The 21,717-nt window shown below is 37.3% G+C and overlaps 1 protein-coding gene and 1 long non-coding RNA gene across 5 annotated transcripts in view; one reads left to right on the forward strand and one right to left on the reverse strand.

Annotated features, from left to right (window-relative positions):
• The window catches only part of LOC149651432 (uncharacterized), a 260,536-nt gene that overhangs the window by 10,723 nt on the left and 228,096 nt on the right, over nucleotides 1-21,717 (reverse strand). For both annotated transcript variants that reach the window (XR_016371214.1, XR_016371213.1), the window contains one exon: nucleotides 18,642-18,827. This is a non-coding gene — a long non-coding RNA (uncharacterized LOC149651432). The remainder of the gene's footprint in view (nucleotides 1-18,641; nucleotides 18,828-21,717) is intronic.
• Nucleotides 1-21,717, forward strand: part of LOC149651433 (sodium-dependent neutral amino acid transporter B(0)AT3) — a 40,268-nt gene that overhangs the window by 9,090 nt on the left and 9,461 nt on the right. For all 3 annotated transcript variants that reach the window (XM_089848331.1, XM_089848333.1, XM_089848332.1), the window contains exons 3-5: nucleotides 11,771-12,132; nucleotides 13,355-13,659; nucleotides 19,824-19,985. In XM_089848331.1, the coding sequence (XP_089704457.1) occupies nucleotides 11,787-12,132; nucleotides 13,355-13,659; nucleotides 19,824-19,985 (813 nt within the window). In that variant the 5' untranslated portion in view covers nucleotides 11,771-11,786. The remainder of the gene's footprint in view (nucleotides 1-11,770; nucleotides 12,133-13,354; nucleotides 13,660-19,823; nucleotides 19,986-21,717) is intronic.

Raw genomic sequence — 21,717 nt, forward strand, 5'->3', positions numbered from 1 at the left:
ACATGAAACATTTTACTTGTCTCCATCTGTTTTTTTCTTCAAAATCGTACATTCGTACTGTTTGATATTGAAATTCATCTCTGCTGAGATTAAACTTAACGAATCTATCATTATAATCTTTTATATATTGATACAGAATTTTAGGTTGCTAACAGCAATTATTTGGTAGGGTTTACGGATTATTTTGGGGGGCTAAGTTTGGAATTTGGGGGGGCTAAGTTTGGAATTTGGGGGGGCTATAGCCCCCCCAAAAAAGGCCTAGCGACGCCACTGCTATAGTATATTATTTCTCATAATGTATCTCGCTACTGTTTTGTCTAACTTGGCCTATTATTGACCTATAGTATATCGTTTCTCATAATGTATCTCGCTACTGTTTTGTTTCTCACTTTTGCTCCAATATAACCGGGCCAACCAATTGTAGCTCGAGTAGCTTTGATTTGAAATGTATCTATATCCAAACTCCAACTCCACCTTCCCCCATCAGCTATAGGAACCGGTCCCTGAAATCTCCGATATCCTCTTCAGTTGGGTTGCTGCGTGGCTCCAGTCGCATTTCCCTTCAGGATATTTGGCCTTAACTTGATTTTGGGGCTCAAACAGAGGGAAAGTGGGAATACACTGCGGGAAAACCCGAAGAGAGAAGAGAGAGATCTTTCCAGACCTGTCCTTAAGGGAACCCCCTTAAAGGGAAAGTGGTCCCCTTGAAATCTGTTTTTATATTAAAAAGTCACAAAATAAATACTTCTAGCGTGATTAAAATTGCAACTTCTTCTTCTTCTTCTTCTTCATAGAAGAGTCTATATTGAGCTATTTTCGAAGGGTTGCTTTAAAGAGCTATAGTCGGTTGAAAGTGCGTCGTCTGTTAATACTTAATCTTGCCCTTTCGTTGGTCTAATATCGCCATAGACGAGACAAACAGCTTTAATTCTCTATATCGTCTATGGTTTAAGATTTTCGGTTTTTAAAAGAGTCAATTGAAGGTTTGCTAGACGACACAAATACTAAATCTTGCCCTTTCGTTGGTCTATTCCTGCCAAAGACGAGAACATTATAAATTACGGACGCAAACTTTCAATGGACTCTTTCTATCATCTGGGAGTGTTGGTAAAGAATTGGTCAAAATCCGATTAGATATAAGCATAAGTTCATAAGATATGATCATCATAAGTTTGTCACTGGTTACAAACTGGAGCTTGTCATGAAATGAGTGGCAGCGTAGGTCATAGATTCGAGGTAAAGCGACGCCTGGTGACTGGGGCGCTGTCAAAGGCTCAGAACAGACTAAATAGGATTCGATGGAAATCCTGCAAAATTAACCACCGAGTGTAGACATGCAATTCTCGCTTGTCGTTCTCCCTCTAACTAGCCCGAGCTGTAAGTCTAAGACTAGCACTACGAAGTTTAGGAAGTGTCATACTTATGGAAGGAACATATCTTGTAATTTGAAAGTGAAACCCATTCCTTTAACAGAGATTGTGTCCCTTGACTGGAAATTTTAGGACAGCGGAGCTATTTACGCATTTTATGGTGACAATGGAATTATGGAAATATAGGAGGAATTCGCGGCTTTGGTTTTGAGACGCGTATAGTAATCGGAGAAAGATTCGAAGTCGAGATCGTCTAGAGAAAAGGGAGCCATTGGAGGATGGGAATGGGAAAAAGAGTCATTTTCTAAATGTAAGGAGATACGCTATACAAACGCCCCCTCCAGTTATTGGGGCGCAAATATGGAATGGAACCGATGCCTTCTCGTCGGGGGACCGTTCATACACACGTTATTGCTACTGTATTATCGATTACCTAATAAGGGGTCGACACTAAAGTTAATAATATCGCCCCAAATATTGACTATATATGTTATAGTTTCCGCTCGCGCTATACCATGGCAGTAAGGGCAAGAAGCGATATCTAGTTTACTAGGGAGAAGGTATAAGATGCCTAAGTATTCACGCGCCATAGTCCCAGTCCCCCTTTCAAAATACAAGGGGGGGATGTAAAAGAAGGCCGGGCTATTTCACCTCTCCTCAGTCGGAAAATAAGAAATTTTCGTCATTCGCGTCGCGCTGACGTGAGTTTTCAAGAACCAATGAGATGCTGTTTGTAATTTAGAGGCGGGGATTAACTCCGGACCTACGTTTGGACTGGAGATAAAGCTAGAAACATGGCGAATTTATAACTTCTCCCTAGTGAACTAGATATCGCTTCTTGGTAAGGGGGTATCAGAAGAGGGGCTGAAAAAGGCTTAGATTCTGCAAAATAATCATATCATAAAACCGCTAGAGGGTGTAGGTGCTTTTGGTCATTCAAAATGTTGTATAACGTAACCGCTCTACAAGATAAACATAATTTTATATTTTATTTTCGAAACTTTTATTTAGGGAATTTATGAAATGTACTTTCTTGTGGCAGATACATACATTTTTAATTTTCTATTACTTCCCTTCGGTTTAAAAGTTAATTAATAATTATCTTTGATCCTACCGAAGAAAAATAAAAAATTCAAGTCTAGATATACGTATAAACAAAGCAAGTATGAAAAATTCATAAATAAAACTGCTTTCCCTCTTTAAAAAATTAAAACCCTCAAAGCCAATCTTCATCTTATATATAAGCTGGTGTGGCACAACTGCACCTACATAGATGGGGATCACGCAAGAGAAAGTCTTTTAATTCTAAATCACCATCTTCGTCACAAGAAAGTAAGAAAGAAAGAGACAAAAGAAAGCTTTTTTTCTCATCCCAGCCTAGCTTCTGTTCTTTTGGGACACTCCTTTTTCTCTCATGGGAGAAAGGCGCTCGCTGAGTGTCGCAGGATGCGACCACCGTAAAAGGGATGAGAAGACAGGGATGGAGAGGAGACGGGGGAATGGGGTGATAAAAGGAATCCGTCTCCATGGCAACGCCTCTTTTAAGAAAAGATAGGAGATAGTTTATGGGAGGAATCATAGATATAAGAAACGTGTAAAATCTGAGATAAGAACGCAATGCGTAGCAATGCATAGAAATTCCAACGTGAACTTGGCCTTGGTTTTTGGGTCTAGTTTTGATAGGGCCTGCCAAGAACTATATTTTGAAGTAATATAGCATTACTATTTCCCGAAGTAGTGATTGGGCAATTTACCTACCGTGATTGTCTGTCGTCTGCTAAAGCATCAAACGACTCAGGGTCATCAACTTCCTGATTGATTCTGATATCTATCTGAAACTTTAGCAACTCGTAAGATCGGAAAGGCGAGACTTGGTGGCAGTTTTGCGACTCTACGACTTTAGAGCTTGGACTTCGGTGGGATGAGCCAGGTTGCACTGGGATCACTGGGATAACGCTCCAATGCTTGGGTCAACTAACGGGAGTAAAGAAGGGGTGTATAGAGATCTACTTCACTTGTTGTTGGTCCTTCATTCGTAAACTATATCCTGCATGGGCCAGAACTACACTGTCTGTCTAGAACTATACCAATACCATTTACGCCCATCTTCATCTTATGGAGTATTTTTCTTCTTCTTCTTCTTAACCTCTAGGGGTTTTCCTACTGTTTCTTTGTTACAACTAGAGTGAATGCCTCTATCTTGAAAACAGGCTACGATTAACTTGGTGCTTTAGGTTTTTGGGCATTGTTTTGATTGGTGGCTTTATATTTACTCCAAACAGATATATATTTTTTATATACTATATAGGTATGTTACATTCTCATGGGAAATATATAAACTTGAAAGGCGGTTTTCACTTTGAAGCTCTGGCTTGCACAACTTTGTCTTTGTGACAAGATGTAAGACTAGCATTTGAAATTAGGTTTAAAAGGGTTATGGGTATCACGCCCTATACTATCCATTTAATCATATTAAAAAAAGCCACGCATTTTTTTTTCTTGTTCTTCTCTGTTTGTTTAGTTGAATTTTTCAACGCTTTCTCATGAATAATTTAACGGGTAAACAGTTCCATAGTTGAAACCTAGGAAGACATTATGTTTCAAACTTTTTTTACCTTGCATTTTAAAGATAAACTCGAGACTATTTTCCCTGGGGCTATAACCCTTTGTTTCGCGGTTTCGTACGAGATTTTGGAGCCGTCTAACATTGTCATAAAGAAGTCTGGTTGCATAAAAGAGATGTAAAATAAACACTTTCTCTAACAATTCATTTTCAAGCGTTGGCGCCCCCCTTAAATGGCGGGAAAAACAGAGTGAATAAAAAAAAAAACCGCGGGAAAAAAACTAAAACCGTATATAATAAATGGCGTTTTTGCACGCGATAAACATTACGAGGTTTTCGCGCGTGATGTGATGATCAAAGCACGTGTTTTTTTTATAGTAGTAGCATCAAATGATATTTTCTCATAGAATCTAATACTGTCAAAGGTATGGAAGTGCCTTGGACGTATAAGATGTCCCATAAGGAAAGGTCTCAACAAGAATTTCTGTATTAATGTACGAACATAGGAGCTACTCCCGCCAAGAAATTGTTCAGAGTAAATGAAGATAAACATGGGTTGTTGTAGAAGAGCAAAATGAGACTAGACCTTTAAGAAAACCTCAGAATCGTCTGAAGGATGAAAGGGGGAAGATTCAATAGAGACAACTTATTTAAACGAATCACGTAGACCGTTCCTTCCAGCTCCACATCCTAATTCAAGCACGCTCTACAGATGGCGGCGATTCACACGTGGTCCCCTTTTCAATAGCGCTCCAATTTTCGCGCATAATTTCACAAATACTTCTATGTTTTTCCATTTAACGAAGCTCTAATTGAATTTAGAAAAACATTTAAAAGAGAATTAGCATCCAATTTTTTGTTCAAGAGAAAAACCATTGTTGTAATTTTCAAAGACCATTATTGAGGACCAAACGCTTTGGTTTGTACTTTAGTAACAATAGACCAGGTTCTTACTTAATTCATCATGTAGAGTGGACCTTTAAAGGGAGCATGAAGGATTCAAAACCAGTTGAGTTTAATTATTAGCCTTAGACGAAGAAATAGGCTCAAAAACGTTCATTTACGAAGCTTGTTTTAACCAAGAAGTGATATCTAGTTTATTAGGGAGAAGGTATAAATTCGCCACATTTCCAGCTTTATCTCCAGTCCAAACGTAGGTCCGGAGTTAATCCCCGCCTCTAAATTACAACCAGCTCTTGAAAACTCACATGACGAAAATTACTTGTATTTTCCGAGAGGCAGCGAAATAGCCCGGCCTCCTTTTACGTCCCCCCTTGTATTTTGGAAGGGGGACTGAGACTATGGCGCCCGAATACTTAGGCATCTTATATCTTCTCCCTACTAAACTAGATATCACTTCTTGTTTTAACCTTCAAGCTCCCTTTGAAGTTTGAACACGTATTATAGAAAACAATTTAATAATTAACATTAAAATCCCCGGAAGACAATATTCACTGTATTATTACATTAAATTCATCAGCCTTAGTAAGCCTTATTCAACACGCCTAGAAACCATGCTGGAATCGAATTTATAATAATAATCTGAAACCGATATTTGGATATCTTAGACCGAGTTGGCGATATACAATCAGTCCTAGTACTAATTCGCCTCTAGAAACGTTATATAACTGCATTAAATACAGCTGTGTTAGATGCATTATCTCATTATCTAGAAGCCCATCAAAATGGAAGCATAAAATAAAATTAAGTTAAGTTGCGACGTAACTTGACAAAGTTGTCTATCTAAATAATTTAATCTAAACAAAGTACCCGCTGTTTTATAAGCAACAATCCTTTCAAAGGGAGGAGGGTACGTATTAAGATAAACCAGTTAGTACTTTTAACCCGATTCTTCCACAAATTTAGTTTATGTCTCTCACCTTCTCTTTAAGTCAAGCAAAGTTTTGTCTTTTCGCGCTTATCGTTGTTGCACGTGCTAACGTTTTAAAGGTAATCGAATACAACAGGGTCTCCGGGTGTCTGCGGGGGAAGGGGTTTGAAACGCCAAGTGCTGTAATAGGTTAAAGCAAAGCGCCTCGCCATCTCTGTACTAGGAGAGCGTATCTGGATCAATAAAACACAGCGGGTATTACACCCCCGAACCAAACTTCCTTTTTTTTTTTTTTACTAAAAGCCCTCTGACCTTTTCAGTAGTAACGAAAAAGAATGACTTTTACCAAACATTCCCAAAGTAACTTGTCACAGGAACCTTTTACCGTCAGTGAAGCTAACTAAATATTACATTATCGATAAGGATGGTTCGTATATACCGTTCTATTTTAGGTAACAGATCGTTTTTCACGGTTAGATTTTTCTATAGTTGAAGGTAAGCCTTAATAACCACCTTGGTTGAATTTGGATTTAACTCGTGTTGATAAAACGGACCAAATTCCAATGGAATGTTCAACTTTAGTCGTCCCTGCCTTTACATCTATTAATTAGAACCACGCGAACAGATAAAGAGACATATAAAGTTAAGTTACAATGTAAAAAAGGTATTGAATTTCAATTGAAATCCTTATTTATAGGCGGAAAGAAGACCCATTTCAAAATTGAGAATACCTATATATTTTGGTAGGAATGTATAAAGATAACAAGAATAACTGTGCCCCAATATTTCCCATGTTTATTTCAAAGCGGATTTTGTGGGCGGGCTTGAGAACTTAGTAACCGTCACGCCTCATAATTATGACGTATTCCTAACTACGATTTCATTGGCTGCTAGTAACGAGAGGTCCTACGCACAACGAGATAGATTATTCGTCATACATAATGGATTAGTCTAGCTTGCTCTTCCCATAAAATTCTCCTAGATACGTTGAGTGAAAATGGATGTCTACGCAATGATTCCTAGTAGGTGTATGCATTCCTGATTTTGGTCAATCTAACCCAAGAACTCTATTAAACCCAGCGACATTACGAGATCCCTTCCTTCTCTTAATCTCGGGTAAAGCTGACCAGAAGGTATAAACCACTCTTAGGTCGATACTGTACCATAGTTCATCCCAAACTGACTTTTCAATATTTCTAAGCTATAATCTAGGAAAGGTTACAAAGACTTAAAGGTTAAGCCTATGGCATACTCCGGTTGAAAGACGAAACTACCAAACTGTCGTCAATCCAATGGATGGGTAAATGATGCTCTCGGTATATCCTCGAGTCTTAGCTAGGATTATAGAAACGTTACTCGAAATGGAACCAACGCGAAGTAAGCCTATTTTCGCGTTGAATAACTTAAGTTTCCCCGCCTTTCTTTTAACTGTTTCTAAAGGGTCAAACTTTACAACCATCTTGTCAAGAGGTGCCAGAGGAAAGAGGTTTCTTAAGAAGAGGGGTGGGCAAGGAAGGCGATACTTGTATCAATATACGCGAGAGATTTATTTCATCGGAATGCTTTTAGCTAACCTATTTTTTTCTCTATCTGTCTCTCTCTCTCAGTCAAGACTTGGTAATTCAAAAGACTAGTCTTTGCAAGGGATATCGCGGTTAGGGTTAGGTTAGGACTACTTTGAAAGTGATATCTACACAAGTTTCTGTAATAAATAAAAACCTTAACGGATCCAGAACTTTTAGTTCGGACTATACCATAACATAACGTTTTGATAAGTTTTAAATATCTGAAAATTGTGTCTTAAGAAGTTAGTTTTAATATTTGAAAGTCGAAAACATGTCGTAAACAACAACAACAAAAAGGGGGTGATGACGTCATAACGTGGGACGCTACGCTGTAACTATAACGACAGAGTGACGTCAAAACTGTCTTATTTAGTTAAATCGACGTCAAAGATTATTTATATCATAAATTTAAAATATATATATTTCTCAAAACATAGGGGCATGTAGGCCTATATATTAGTAGCTGATACCCGCGGCGTCAATCAAAATGATATAAAGAATGGGTAGATTTTACTGATGACTAATATTTTTGTAGCACCCTAGGAGCGAAGACACTCGGCGTAGGCCGTCAGCCCGTCGAAACATTTTTTATTACTTTTCACGCGAACATTATTCCATAAAGAAGGGTTTTCAAATTTCTGGCCGCCATTTAAAAAGATGGCAACAAATCGAACCCGTCTATAGGTTAAAGGAAGCCAGTGTACTAAATATTTGCGAAATCGGTTGAAACGCGCGGACTTTGTTGCATAGAGAAGATGTTTTTACATTTCTGGGCTCCATTTATTAAGATGGCGGCGGATTTGAAAAAAATCTTTCTTAGAACGCGCCTACTACTTATGAGTAACGTTCCTGCAAATTTTCAGCCTTCTAGGGAAAGCGGTTTGGGCTGGGCGTTGATTATCAGTCAGTCTGTCAGTCAGGACTTTGATTTATATAGATAATGTATCCAAAATTGAATGCCACTATTCCTTTAATTGGATTAACAGTTTAGAAAATTTGTTTGAATTAGGGTTATAATTATCTCCGTGATTCACTCCCCCCCCTCCCGAGAAAAATAAGTCTTTAAGCACGTTCGCCAGCCATCTTTCGTACGAGAAGTTGGGTGCTTATCTCCGAATCAGACTCGCCCTCCCATAATCTCTTTTATGAGACAGAGTTTATGCAAATTACGGCCGGTCTCACTGGGCATATTAAACGAAAATAATTTTTGATTAGTCCCTAATGAGTAATTAATTCAGTTGTTTAACATTCATTTTTGGTATAATTATGTTTTAAAAAACCATCCCAATTTATGTCTTACATTTTCTGTAACCCCTAGCTCTATCTCTCACGCCTGCAAGTCTAGACGTTCACGTACACGATTTTATTTTCTGTTTTTCTCCAATACGTCTAATTCCGAACACCCCTAGCTCCACACAGAAAAAAAATCAATTTTGCATGAATCTAATTCCTCAAAATCGAGTTGAAATATTTCAAGCGGTAAAAAAGCAATAAATTTCTTAAATATCAATATGTCGAAACTTCTTCGACAGCTTGACTTAAGCTTTTCAAAACCGTTAGTTGCGTTTGCACCATAGAGGATAAAAAATTGAGGAGTAGAGATTTGTTGCATTTAGTTCTCCTTAAATAAATGCTTTTGGAGATACTTCCGGCCCTCGGTCTCTCTTGGTAGACACGTGGTTACCTTTAACTAATAACCACTCATCGCCTTCATTACATAGAGGATTACAGTTTAGCAAGTAGCAAGCAGACTACATTTTTTAAACCAATAACGATCAAGATGTCTCTTATACAGAAGAGATGCAATCAAATATAAAGGGAGGGGGGGGGGAACCGGAAATGAATAGAAAAATATTGTCACATACAAGATTAGATTTTAACTCTGTAATTAGTATTGTCCAGACGCGCAGTATATTTGTATTTGCAATAAATATGTTTAAGTAACAACGCACTTCGATCATTTAACTCACCGAACACAACACATTAGTAAAGGATAAAACGTCCATGCACTCCTCTACTTTACATCCTCTATGTTTATACTTTATACAAAATTCAGTTTACGTTTGGGAAAACATTCTTTCTAGAAAAATAAAGCTAGATATAATTTTATTTCAAAGTCTTCTTGGCTAGGCTAGGCTTTGCTTTACTGGGTACTATAGCGTAACGATAGCGACCTCGGCCAAAAATCGATACTTCAGTGAAAATTACCGTAAGTAAAGTCAAAAGAGAGAGAGAGAGTCGACGTGAAAACGGGCTTAAATCCCATTAATAGGTAATGAAGGATCCATGAAACTCCGATCCTCCTCCTTAGGTCAGGCGCGGCCGGCTGCTCTAGTCGCGTCTCTAAGCGATGGAGCTTTCACTTTCTGGCTCTGCCCTAAAGACATTAACTCCAAATTTCCCAGAACTACAAAAACAAGCGATATTTTTACCTTCCCACCAATAGAAAACAAACAAATTAGGACGCAAACAATGCCCAACACCTTTCTCGTGTACACTAACACCCTAACCAATTAAAATAATTAGTAGAATAATTTGAATGTATGGGTAATTTGAGGACCCTGATGCTAAATGGACCACTTCGATGAAACCAAGAAGCGATATCTAGTTTACTAGGGAGAAGGAGGTATAAGATGCCTAAGTATTCGCGTGCCATAGTCCCAGTCCCCCGTTCAAAATAAAGGGGGGACGTAAAGGAGGCCGGGCTATTTCGCCTCTCCTCAGTCGGAAAATATGTAATTTTCGTCATTCGCGTCGCGCCCACGTGAGTTTTCAACAACCAATGAGATGCTGGTTGTAATTTAGAGGTGGGGATTAACTCCGAACCTACGTTTGGACTGGAGATAAAGCTAGAAATATGGCGAATTTATACCTTCTCCCTTGTAAACTAGATATCGCTTCTTGATTAAATTTAGTTAGTTTTTCTAGGACGGTACTCTTAATTATTTAAGCCGATATAATTGGTTTAACTGGCGTTCATTAAAGTGGTTAGCCATTTAGAAAAGGGACGTTTGTTTATAATTTGAATCTACGGCAATATTGGATAATGCCAGTCAGAATAAATTGTACTTTCGGAATAAGGTTCGTGTATTTTACCCATTAACCTGGAAAACACACTGAACCATTGCTATAGTCGTTTTAACTCTTGGTTTAAATTACCATCTGAGATTAAAATAAAAGAGTTATATTAAAGTTTTCATATTTTTAATTATAATAAAAACGTTTTTATCGATTTTGGTGCATTCCAAGCCTTTTTCGGTTACCATGGTTACTGTAACAAACTCTCAACTGTACATTAATTTTCATGACAAGAGACGAATGCACGTGCTTTGAACTGATGCCCCAGCAGCACAACATATTTAAGCCTTGGCTATCGAAGTTAATATCTAGAATATACGTGCATAGAGAAAACACAAGGCGGGAGTTTCTGGTGGGAAAAAATGTTTTGTATGCTTAATTACGTTCACAAATGGGCGGGAAAGTTAAACTATACCAAAAACATTGGTTTTCAACGTACCAAACAACTTCACTGAAATTAGCAAGGGAACAAAAATCAATAATGAATTCCAAAAATGCTTCAGTTGTAAATTATTCCATGGTTTCATTAATATTTTTTTTCTGCCTAATTTTTATCTTCCGTCGTCTGCTTCTTTTATGCTCTAAGCCAGGTAACTTAAGTTCGAAAGTTCATCCCAGTCTCAAACACAATAGAGGCATTTAATTAACTTTGCGTTCATTGCATTTTGATAATGAGACTGATTGAATAGAAAAGGTGTCAATTAATCTTGAACTGGTCGGCTGCCGTTGACTGAATTCGCGAGTCGGTGGTGTTAGACAAGAAAAGAGTGGACCCCCGGTTAAAGGGTTGCCATGGAAACCCCCTAAGGGGATGGGTGGGTAAAGGGAGGGATCCGTTTCCATCTCGGATGGTACAAGTGGGGAGTGTGTCGTTGACTCTTAGTTATACGCTTATAGTCTAATAACGTCTGCGGCAAGCAAAAATTTGTTAATCTGTTTAATGAAAGGACTAAATTAGCTACCCTTGTATCCCGATATAGCCGCAGCTAGAGTCACTTTCTTCGAGTTCAAAGTTTAAAAGATTGCACGGACCTTATATAAAGCAAAGGGGACATGAATCTTAGAGCGATTACTTTCAGAAATCTTTGATTTTTATAGAAAGTTACGCTTTTTATGTTTAAAGATAGCACTTATCCAAATAAGGTTCCTTTTATCCAACAATTAATAAATAAGTTCGAAATATGAAACTACAGTTTATGAAATGGTGTCTTTGAATTTTTTCAAAGTTCATTAGATTTGTTACTACCATAAAGATGTTGCTATAAAAAACTAAATCATAATTTGAGTTCTATGCAGGGCCGTATTCTCCAATAAGCGGAGATTCGCTATTACTCGTTCTAATATATTCATCTTTCCTCATTAGAACCAACCATTCAAAGATGCAAAACCTAATCAGGAAACAAACATCGAAAGGCGAACTACCAGTAGGCGACAAGTTGGAACTACGAGAGATGCAAGACAGGCTCATTGTCGAAAATGGCAACATGCACCAAAGTTACGGCACGTCCAATCCGGCCTTTGACGGAGAGGTCAGTCCGGCCACGGCCGAACGGATGACCATGGACATGGCATCCGCTGACGAGAAGGGAGAATTCAAACCGGAATGCGAAGACACCAGGGAATCGTGGGACAGCAAATTGCAATTTATGCTGGCCACCATTGGATACGCCGTGGGATTGGGCAACGTCTGGAGATTCCCTTATTTGGCCCAAAAGAACGGAGGAGGTGAGTTGATCTCGACCCTTTAACCTTTACTCCCACCCCTTTTTGGATCAATACAATTTCATCTCACGGCTGAATACACCCTAAAGATATTTCACAAAGGGTTACCCAGTCTTAGGGTTAAATTTGAAACAAAAGACTTCTTTTGACCGACATAATACGAGATACTTGAGTAACTTGACCATAAACCTACGAAGATTAACTATAAGAAACTTTCTAAGACGTACGTCTAGGCAAAATGGATCAAATTTTTATGATAAAGTAGAGCCTCGTGGCCCTTGGCATACAAAAATTTAAAGCTTAAAATGAGAGGGATAATTACGCATTAAAAAAAGAAAACCCAATTACAGTATAGGCCTATTTTTCGCCTATGATGATGGGTATCTCTTTCCTGACTCCATCAACAGAAGAGAAGCAAATTTTGTTATTGTTATCGAAACTCAAGTATGTTTACAAAGTTTCAAGATGAACGGATTATAATGGGGTATAATTAGCTTAAAATAATTCACCCTGTAACTAAGCGAAGCTAAATTGGCTAGTTTTCACTTAAGGGAGAAATCTTACGATTATATCAAGAGTAAGTAAAAATAACAAAAACTGAGGCGGATGAAAGCCATACTTGGTCATCTTTATGAAAAAAGTATCGTATTCACTTTAGCTTATTTACTAGAGAGTTTTCGACATTCCATTTAGGGGAACGGAGAATAAATATATATACTTCACTGGTCCGCACGAATCACACGTCACCGCCTTACCATCTTTTATTTATATTTGCCTTTGATTATATCTTTTGCGCGAACCGAGACCAGAAAAGCGGGGTTTTATCGGATAACGTTCAGGATTGCCAGGCAAAAGATAGAAGAGAAAATATCCTTTGAAACGCAATTAAGGAACCGACTAGCTAGCTGTCATCTCAATGTTTTCCCCAGCAAATCGAACGTTGCATTTCTCTGGACAGATAAGACAGGAAGTACGACGAACCCCTCCCTCTCCCCATCCCAGTCGCTTATGGGGTCTTCAAGGAATAGTACACCACTAAGAGAGGCAGACCAAATCAATACATCCTTTAACATTTAACATAGAATGCATCATAGAAATATAAACAACCCAATGTGTCAATTAAGGGTTTTGTGTATACTTTTTGGCGCGAATTGCGTTGAGGTTTATATTCCTCTATAGTTTTCTCTAACCATACTCAATTTGTGATTGGTTAATTTTGATACAGGGGCGTTTCTCATCCCTTACTTCATCATGTTATGCGTGGAAGGCATTCCCGTATTCTTTCTCGAGCTAGCCGTCGGTCAAAGGTTAAGAAAAGGGGCCATTGGAGCTTGGAATCTGGTCTCTCCCTATATGGGTGGAATTGGGATCACCAGCGCAGTGGTTTCCTTCAACGTGGCGCTCTACTACAACACCATCATAGCTTGGTGTCTATATTACTTCGTACACAGCTTTCAAAGCCCCTTACCATGGTCGGAATGCCCACAAGTTTACAGTAACGGAACGATGATCTTGGTGCCAGAATGCGAGGTAAGCTTTGAATTTTATTTGTTATAAACCTAGCTCAAAAAGGAGCGTATCAATGAATATATGACCATCCTGGATAACTTATATCTCTAAAAACGTGACAAAAAGCTGTTGAACTATCATGGAAAAAATCTCAGAATTGGTTTGTAAATTCTCGTCATCACCCCTTTGATAATTTAAGGATAAATTCTTTCCTAATAACCGCGAGCGATGGTGAAAATTACCGTCAAGCCTTCAGCTACTCTCTTGAAAGACGCGACCGACGTGGCGCGTGGGCGGTAAAGGCAGTCAACAGCCAATGTAACACACTATATTCGATTTATCTCGGAAGACACACACACTCACTCTCCCAGCATCTTTGCTCAAATTCTCAGCCCCCTCTCTTTCTCATCTTCCCAGTTATAAAGATTACAGAGGTCCCTAAAGGATAGAATCCGGACAAGGAGAATGGGGAAAGAAAGCTAAGGAGAGGCAAAAATAAACCGGAAAGTACTCTACAGCCTCGTGTGTGTGTGTGTGCGTGTATGCCTTCAGCTTCTTCATCCACTTCTACTCTACCCACATCCATTTCTCAGTCTCCTCTTTCTTCTCATCTCTAATGCGGATTTATTTCGAAAAAAAAAGACTCTGGGAACGACGATGAATGGACTATTTTTGGAATAGAGCTAGCGAAAAGCTAAAGTACAAAATGGCATATTTACGTTTCACCGCGTCCGGCATTGGAAAGAAAGAAAGAGGGATAAATTATGCAAATATTAATGGGATTAATTGTAATGATACGCGTGTACGGAGATAATTAAATAAATACCGGGGTTTCTATTAAACAGTAATCTCTCGGAAAACGAGAAAGTGTCTCAACTTTGGGACGTCACGATTTCCGTATCTCTTCTATTTCCATTCCAACGATACTAAATACCAAGAAGCGATATCTAGTTTATTAGGGAGAAGGTATAAATTCGCCACGTTTTTAGCTTTATCTCCAATCCAAACGTAGCTCCGGAGTTAATACCCGCCTCTAAATTACAACCAGCATCTCATTGGTTCTTGAAAACTCGCGTCAACGCGACGCGAATGACGAAAATTACTGGTATTTTCCGACTGAGGAGAGGCGAAATAGCCCGGCCTCCTTTTACGTCCCCCCTTGTATTTTGAAAGGGGACTGGGACTATGGCGCGCGAATACTTAGGCATCTTACTACATCTCCCTAGTAAACTAGATATCACTTCTTGACGATACTAAATACTAAAGGATCTTAACATAACTCAAAAAATAAGTCATTTCTCAAAAAAACCAGTCAAAATTCATAACCCCCCAAAATTACCTTATCACCAATTCCACTTGAAAGCCCTACTTCTTCGCTATCCAACAATTCGTCACTAAATTAAACATCCCAGCCCATTTTTTTAATGCCCTCTAAAAGTACTTTTTACTGTTTCTATCAAAGTTGAATATTGTCTGCTTTGTTTATAGTTTACTTGACTAGCACGCATGTAAAGTTTCGTGGAAAATCCAATGGTATTCCATTAACTCAGTGACCGGAGTTGGGAGTGGTGGGGGAAGGAAGATTTGGAGGGGTTTTCTGGGGCAAGGATTAATCCTTTAATACCGGGGCAAAGCTTCGCGGCGGGAAGCCCATCCCCCTCACAACCATGTTCCTTATTGTAGTAGTTAACTCGGAAAAGCCGAGAATAAATGAGTCTTTTGGTCTGTCGGAATTAATTACGGGATTACAGTGAAACGAGCAATGGCGTATTAATGAACGGCCCCTTCTACTACACTATTAAACTCTATATATATGGTTCCAAGATAAGAAGATGAGTAATTAGAGTTGATAGATATAGATTATAATATACAACAAAAATCAAGTGATTTTCTATCGATTCTTCTACTAATTTATAGACGGTCTAGAGATGTGAAATTACCGTAATTTTTAACAATGGTAATTTACCTCCGATTAAAATTTTGGAATAACAAAATTTACCGTAATTTATGGCATTTTATACTTTCACAGGCTTATTACCGCGGTAATTTACCAGTAAATTACCATTTTAAAATTACGGTAAGATATAAATCAGTAATTTACGCGGTATTTGGTAAATTACGGACTCACATCTCTATATAGACCTTTCTCCATAGGAAATACCTCAGAGTGATTTTAAAATTCAAATTAATACTTTGATTAGATTTACTATCTAATTCGAAATTTGCACCACCAAACAATCCCGTGAATGTTTTCCTTCATTTCACTATCCCTTTAAAAATCTTTGTCGGTCAAGAAACCAAAGCAATTGCTTTTAAACCTCTTTTTCTTTTTCGCCAGAGATTTGATGGGAAATTGCTAGCAATCTCTCGCTTCTCAGCGTTCCTCCCTCGCGCTAGGTTCAAAATCTTTGTTTCATTATATTGATTTTTTATCGGCAGATATGACAGAGTCAAAGGCTTAACTGTTATTGATAAAGCAAGCGAAACAGCTCGCCGCCAAACACTGAGAACTTTTGTTGTAGACTGTTAAAAGAAAAATACGGTAGAAACGCTTCAATTCTTTCCGCATTTTCATGACCTGAACCGACATTTCAAAGATTGTTTTAAAATACGGGTTGACATCATAAAATTTAAAAAAAAAACTAAATCAAAGGCTTAAGAAATATTAACGTTTTCACAAAGAGCGTAAGTTTTCTCATTTGCGATAAAGTTCGGTGAGCCGAACCTCAAGGGGTAAAACTAGTAGTGCATTTCCTACGAGCCCCTGTAAAACCTTTACCCGCAATACACCGGTGTACAAAATATAAAAATTTGGTTTTTCTTTTTAAAAATTATACCTTTTAATAATTAAACAAAATTGGAATTTTAGAAAGCCCATCTATCTTAACGGAATTTTTTGGGGACAATGACGCAAAAATCGGATATTGGAAACAGTCAGAGAGACAGGAAATGACGTCATAGTTTGAGAATCGACCGAAAAAGTTCAATTAAAATTAATATAATGCCTTCTATAAACGAATAAAATCGGTGATTTTTATTAACAAAAAGGCAGGGCGTTACGCGATTGGTCGAAGGTGCAATTTTCAAATAATCCATGAAATCTCAAACTAATTTGAATTCTAAAATCATTCGGACGTATTTCCTGCAATTTTCATTACACGCAGATTGGTCTTCTAATTAGTAGAAGAATCGATAAAAAATATCACTTTGTTTTCCATTCTACCCTCCCTTTAAGATCAAAAAGGTGTTGGAACGATTTTACGATTTTTGTCGTGTTCATAAATCTATCGTGAAGCCTTGCTTCTTTTACTATAGCACATTTTAATAGCATACCGTAATAATAATCACGTGATCATATACTAGTAAGGTTTCATTAAGTCCTACTTACAGCGGTATTACGTGTTAAACGGAACAGACGTTTGGATTTTCTCGTCTTAGCCCTTGTCTGAAAGTCTAGAACTACGGAGGATTTTTTTAGGGTGAACGGTTTTTGTTTGGCTTTTTGTTCCGGTTATTTCATTCAACGACCTATAAGTTGTCTTTTAAAGCCTTTAACGACCCCATTTCCGTGTGAAAACTTAAAAAACTAATCTTCAATTTGGGTCAAAGGACAGTAGCGTTTAATTTCGGCTTTCATTAGGTTTTGATCAATTTAAATAATCAAAAAAGTAAACCTAAAAAAATTTTGTTGTTTTAAAATCGAAAATATTAAAAAAAAAAAAAAAATAATAACGGAAAAATAAACCGCAGGGCTTTATGGCTTTTCAGGATCAATTTGTAGCCAAAATCAGGGCTCAGTGTCATTAACCCTTTAAGACATCAAAGATTAAATATTGGGAAATCATTTCTCAAAAGTTCAATAAAAAGGAAAATTCAACGATAGAGAGGTTTTTAGAAGGAGAGAATTTCACGTGACGAAGATTGAAGATTAAATCGAACGTGCCTACGTCACCGTACAAAAATAATTCCACCCTTTTCTAGTTCAACTTCAATTCAAGACTGTAAAATCGTTTTCTAACACCTACGCGTAATACCCAAACAATAGCGTGACGTAAAACCCGCGTCATTCAGTTAGGGTGGGGGAACACGCTTTACAAATTCCTGAATGTATGGAAACCGTAGAAATCATTCACTCCAAAAAAAACTAAATGAGTTAAGCCTAAATTACGTTCAAAAATGTCCAGAGTGAAATGAGGCCGTGAAAGTAAACTTCTCTAGGAATTTTAGATTGTATTATAGGGGAAAAAGTCTAATGGTTCATTTCCGTAAGCGAGCAGTACTTTTATGCCTTTGAGAGGAAGTTATAGAGAAAATCCAGGAAACCATCCTTTCCTGAAGTGTTCCTTTTTAAAGCTAAGCCTATAATATGTTCTTATAGTTAAAACTTCTAAATTCAGGCGCATTTCTAAACTACTGCAATTAAAATAAAAGTACGAAGATGCTCATTTTCGGCATAATTTGGACGTGGTACCAACTGCACCATAGATACACGCTGTTGAACGCGTTTGACTAAATCTTATTTAAAGTAAAAACTAACTAAAAAATACTGCGCCATCTGAGCACGAATTTCACTAGACACGAACGACTTCATCCTCTTTTGACTAAATCTTATTAGAAAAAAAAAAAACAGGGTTCATACAACTTTTGAAAATTGATTTCCCTGAGCTTTCCAGTTCTTCCCATGGAGTAATAACAACGGGAGTGGTTTGTTTTAATAATTGAATCAACCCCTTCAGATCAAACTTACTCAAACCTCACAAATTTCCCTGATTTCCCTGAATTTTACAAAAGTTCTAAATTTCCCAGAGGCTTTTTTGTCAACTATTTATTTTCCTGAGTTTTCCAGGTTTGTATGAACCCTGAAATTTCCAATATTATCACCAAAACTGAGGTAAAAGATAGAAAAGGTGTGGCGCCACGACAGCATTAGCAGTATGTCTCTACAGCAAAAAGCGCGGGAAAGAAACAATAATAATAATAAAAAAAGTTCTTTGTTCTCTTACTTGTACGAAATCCAATTGTTCCGGTCTACGAGTCGATCGAGTTGGTTGCATTGGCCAATAAGATTAGAGTTGACCGGTGCTTGCCCTCTTATAGACAGGAGTAGAATAAAGGTCATCGTAGGCCTTGGTCAGTTCGGAAATAAAGAAGGGGCAACTCAACGTCACTTTTAGCAACCCGATGCCAACCTATAACAAAGAAAGAAATATATATATTGACGTCATCTATCATTTTTTTTGATAGGCCAAGATATATATACACAGTTACTGCCCTGGAGAGAGATAGGGCATTATCAATGGTCATTTATTCGATACGTTTTTCGTATAACTCAAGAGATACCTAGTGTTAAAATTAGGTCATTTCATCCTCCCTTGAATGCTACTCTCTTAAGTTGGGAGTATTTTGGAGTCCCACGCGTACACAACTTTTCGTGTTATGTTGTTAGTATTTGTATATAGTGTATGAAATTTTTAGTTTTGGCGTTTTCAATGAAAGCTAGGATTGAAAATCTGAATTTAATATGTGAAATTTCGCTACCGGCTATTGAATTTTGAATTTTCCATAAAAGATACTTTTCGTATATGGAAGGATTTTCTCAAAATACTATAGAATACTTTGACTCACTCTAAAAACGAATAATATATTTGAATTTAAGATTCCGGTGAAAAAAAATTCAATAAAAAAAGAAAACCATGAAGTTTAGGGTATATAAATATTTTTAAATTTTGTTATGAAATATTTCTATATTAGTAAAAGCAGGGATAGATTTAATTTTAGAAGTAGGAATGGAGAACGAGCGGTTAGTATTTACTTCAGTCCGACTCATAGCCCAGTAAAGAGCCCCTCCCTCCCACACGTAACGAAAATTTTAAATTATCTTATTGGCTCAGTTTTAAACAACGTTTTGATGACGTTGCTGACGGGGTTGGCGAAAAATAGTGACGTAATTCCATTTTACCCTTGTCGCTATGACCCGCCTCTTCTTTCATACCCCTTCGTCCCGTGAAGGGGGTCCGGGACTTTGACGCACGCCCACATTGCTCTGTTCTCCATTCCCACTTCTAAAATTAAATCTATCCCTGGTAAAAATCAATACAACGTGCTCTAGCGTATAATATTTCTTTAAATATTGTTAAGTATAGATGAATATATTTAAATTAACGTTAATTATCATTTCATTCTAGAAAAGCAGCCCAACTCAATATTTTTGGTACCGCGAAACACTGGATAGTGCCCCTGATATCAATCATCCCGGAGCATTTAACTGGAACATCGCGTTCTGTCTTTTGGCCGCTTGGATACTCTGCTATCTGTGTATGATCAAGGGAATTGCCTCGTCAGGAAAGGTAAAATGACTTCAAACGCCCCCCCCTTTCAATTACCTATGTCCTAGACTATAATAGATCAAACCCCATTATACCTTATCCAAATCTACGCCTGTATACCGTTAAGCTAGACTTGGCGGCGGTATAATCGGAGTGGCTATACGGAGACTAAGGTGTAATTAATGACCTTTCCGCATTGTAACCAATTGATCATTTATAATGGTTAAGCCTTATTTTATAATATAAGGGGGTTTTATTTAGAAATATATTTTCCTTTAAATATTACCAGTGAAATATTCAAAATATTTATATAGATAATAGGAAACATTCTGTAGCGAATCTAGGCGGATTTGGCAGGAAAAGCTAAACATAAGGCCACAAAACTCGGATATTTGAGGGCACAATGTTTCCTAGTAGCTGTATGCATTCCTGGTTAAGAAAATGAAATCAGTTTGTTTAACAAATGCACTTCTAGGCCTAAATTGAAATTAAATTTCTTACATAATACACATCAAAAAATTGGCTTAATATCCAATGTTTACAGTCTGGAAACTCTAGACAAACATAATATCAAAAAATAAAGTCTGTTTTTTAAAAAACACTAAGCCTAATTTTCTACCCACGAGCTGCGATGTCCAGAAAAAAATAAATAAAATAAATAAATAAAAAAAAACCAGAACTGCGAACGTCATTCCATTTTGGTAAAAATATCTATGACCTAGTTTCAGTCTGACATACTAAACTAAAGCATCAATCACGCCTGCGACTTTACCACTTTTTTGCACACCCAATGCGCTTCTCGCTCTGTCCCCTCCATTTAAGATTTTTCTTTTTGACGTTTTAAAGTCAGAGGCTTTTTTTCCTTCATTCTTTCAAACGAAGAACAATGCGTTGAAGATTCTAGCGTAAAAAAAACTTCCTTTTTCTTTTTTTTTGTGTCTCTCAGAAATTAAACAAGAAGAAAAAAGAATTAACTGAAAAAAACTAGACAGCAAGCTTTGAATATTTTGGTTAAACATATTAAATGAAGAGACTTTAATAATGCGTTTAAGATTAAATTGCGGTTCCTTTCAAGAGGAAGCTTTGAAAAGGAAGAGATAATAATCTCTTGATAATTTGGTTAAGAAATGGAACTGTGGTACATTACAGTAGAATTATTGTATTTAAGGCAACTTCAAACAATTAAATCGAAATATTATTGAGGATATTCTCGCGAGGGCCAAAACACTTTTCTGTTAAATGTTCCGATTCGATTTAATTAGAGATGAGATTGATTCAATTTTGATAAGATCGTTTAGATATCATCTTTATATTCAGTTTAGAAGGTTTAAATGCCGATTAAAATTATTTATATACCGTTTATTATATTTAAACCGCCATTATATTGATTTAATCATTTAACGAAGCCTAACCAGAAGTGATCAGGGTCTCACATTTATTTTTCAACTTACTACGTCGAATTTAGACCTCCAATTTGAGAACAATATTTAAATATTTTCAAATCTTTTCGCGGAATTTCCACCGTAATCACATTATTTCTAGTGAAAGTTGGTCGTAATTGGGCTAACAAAGTCTTTCATTGCAATGAAACCCGTCTTTTGAGTTTGCATTTAATCCAATATCCTATAAAAATTGAGTTACAATATTTGGATTCTATAGGGGAGTATCAAAGAAGGATGACTTTTTCTACGCATGCGCCGTCCGTTCAAGCATCGATCCGAGGGGACGCCGTTACTATTCTTCAAAAGCTTTC

The sequence above is a fragment of the Phalangium opilio genome, unplaced genomic scaffold (assembly GCF_054372755.1).
Source record: "Phalangium opilio isolate 3A_F unplaced genomic scaffold, DU_Popi_V2 ptg000082l_1, whole genome shotgun sequence".
Classification (NCBI taxonomy): Eukaryota; Metazoa; Arthropoda; class Arachnida; order Opiliones; family Phalangiidae; genus Phalangium; species Phalangium opilio.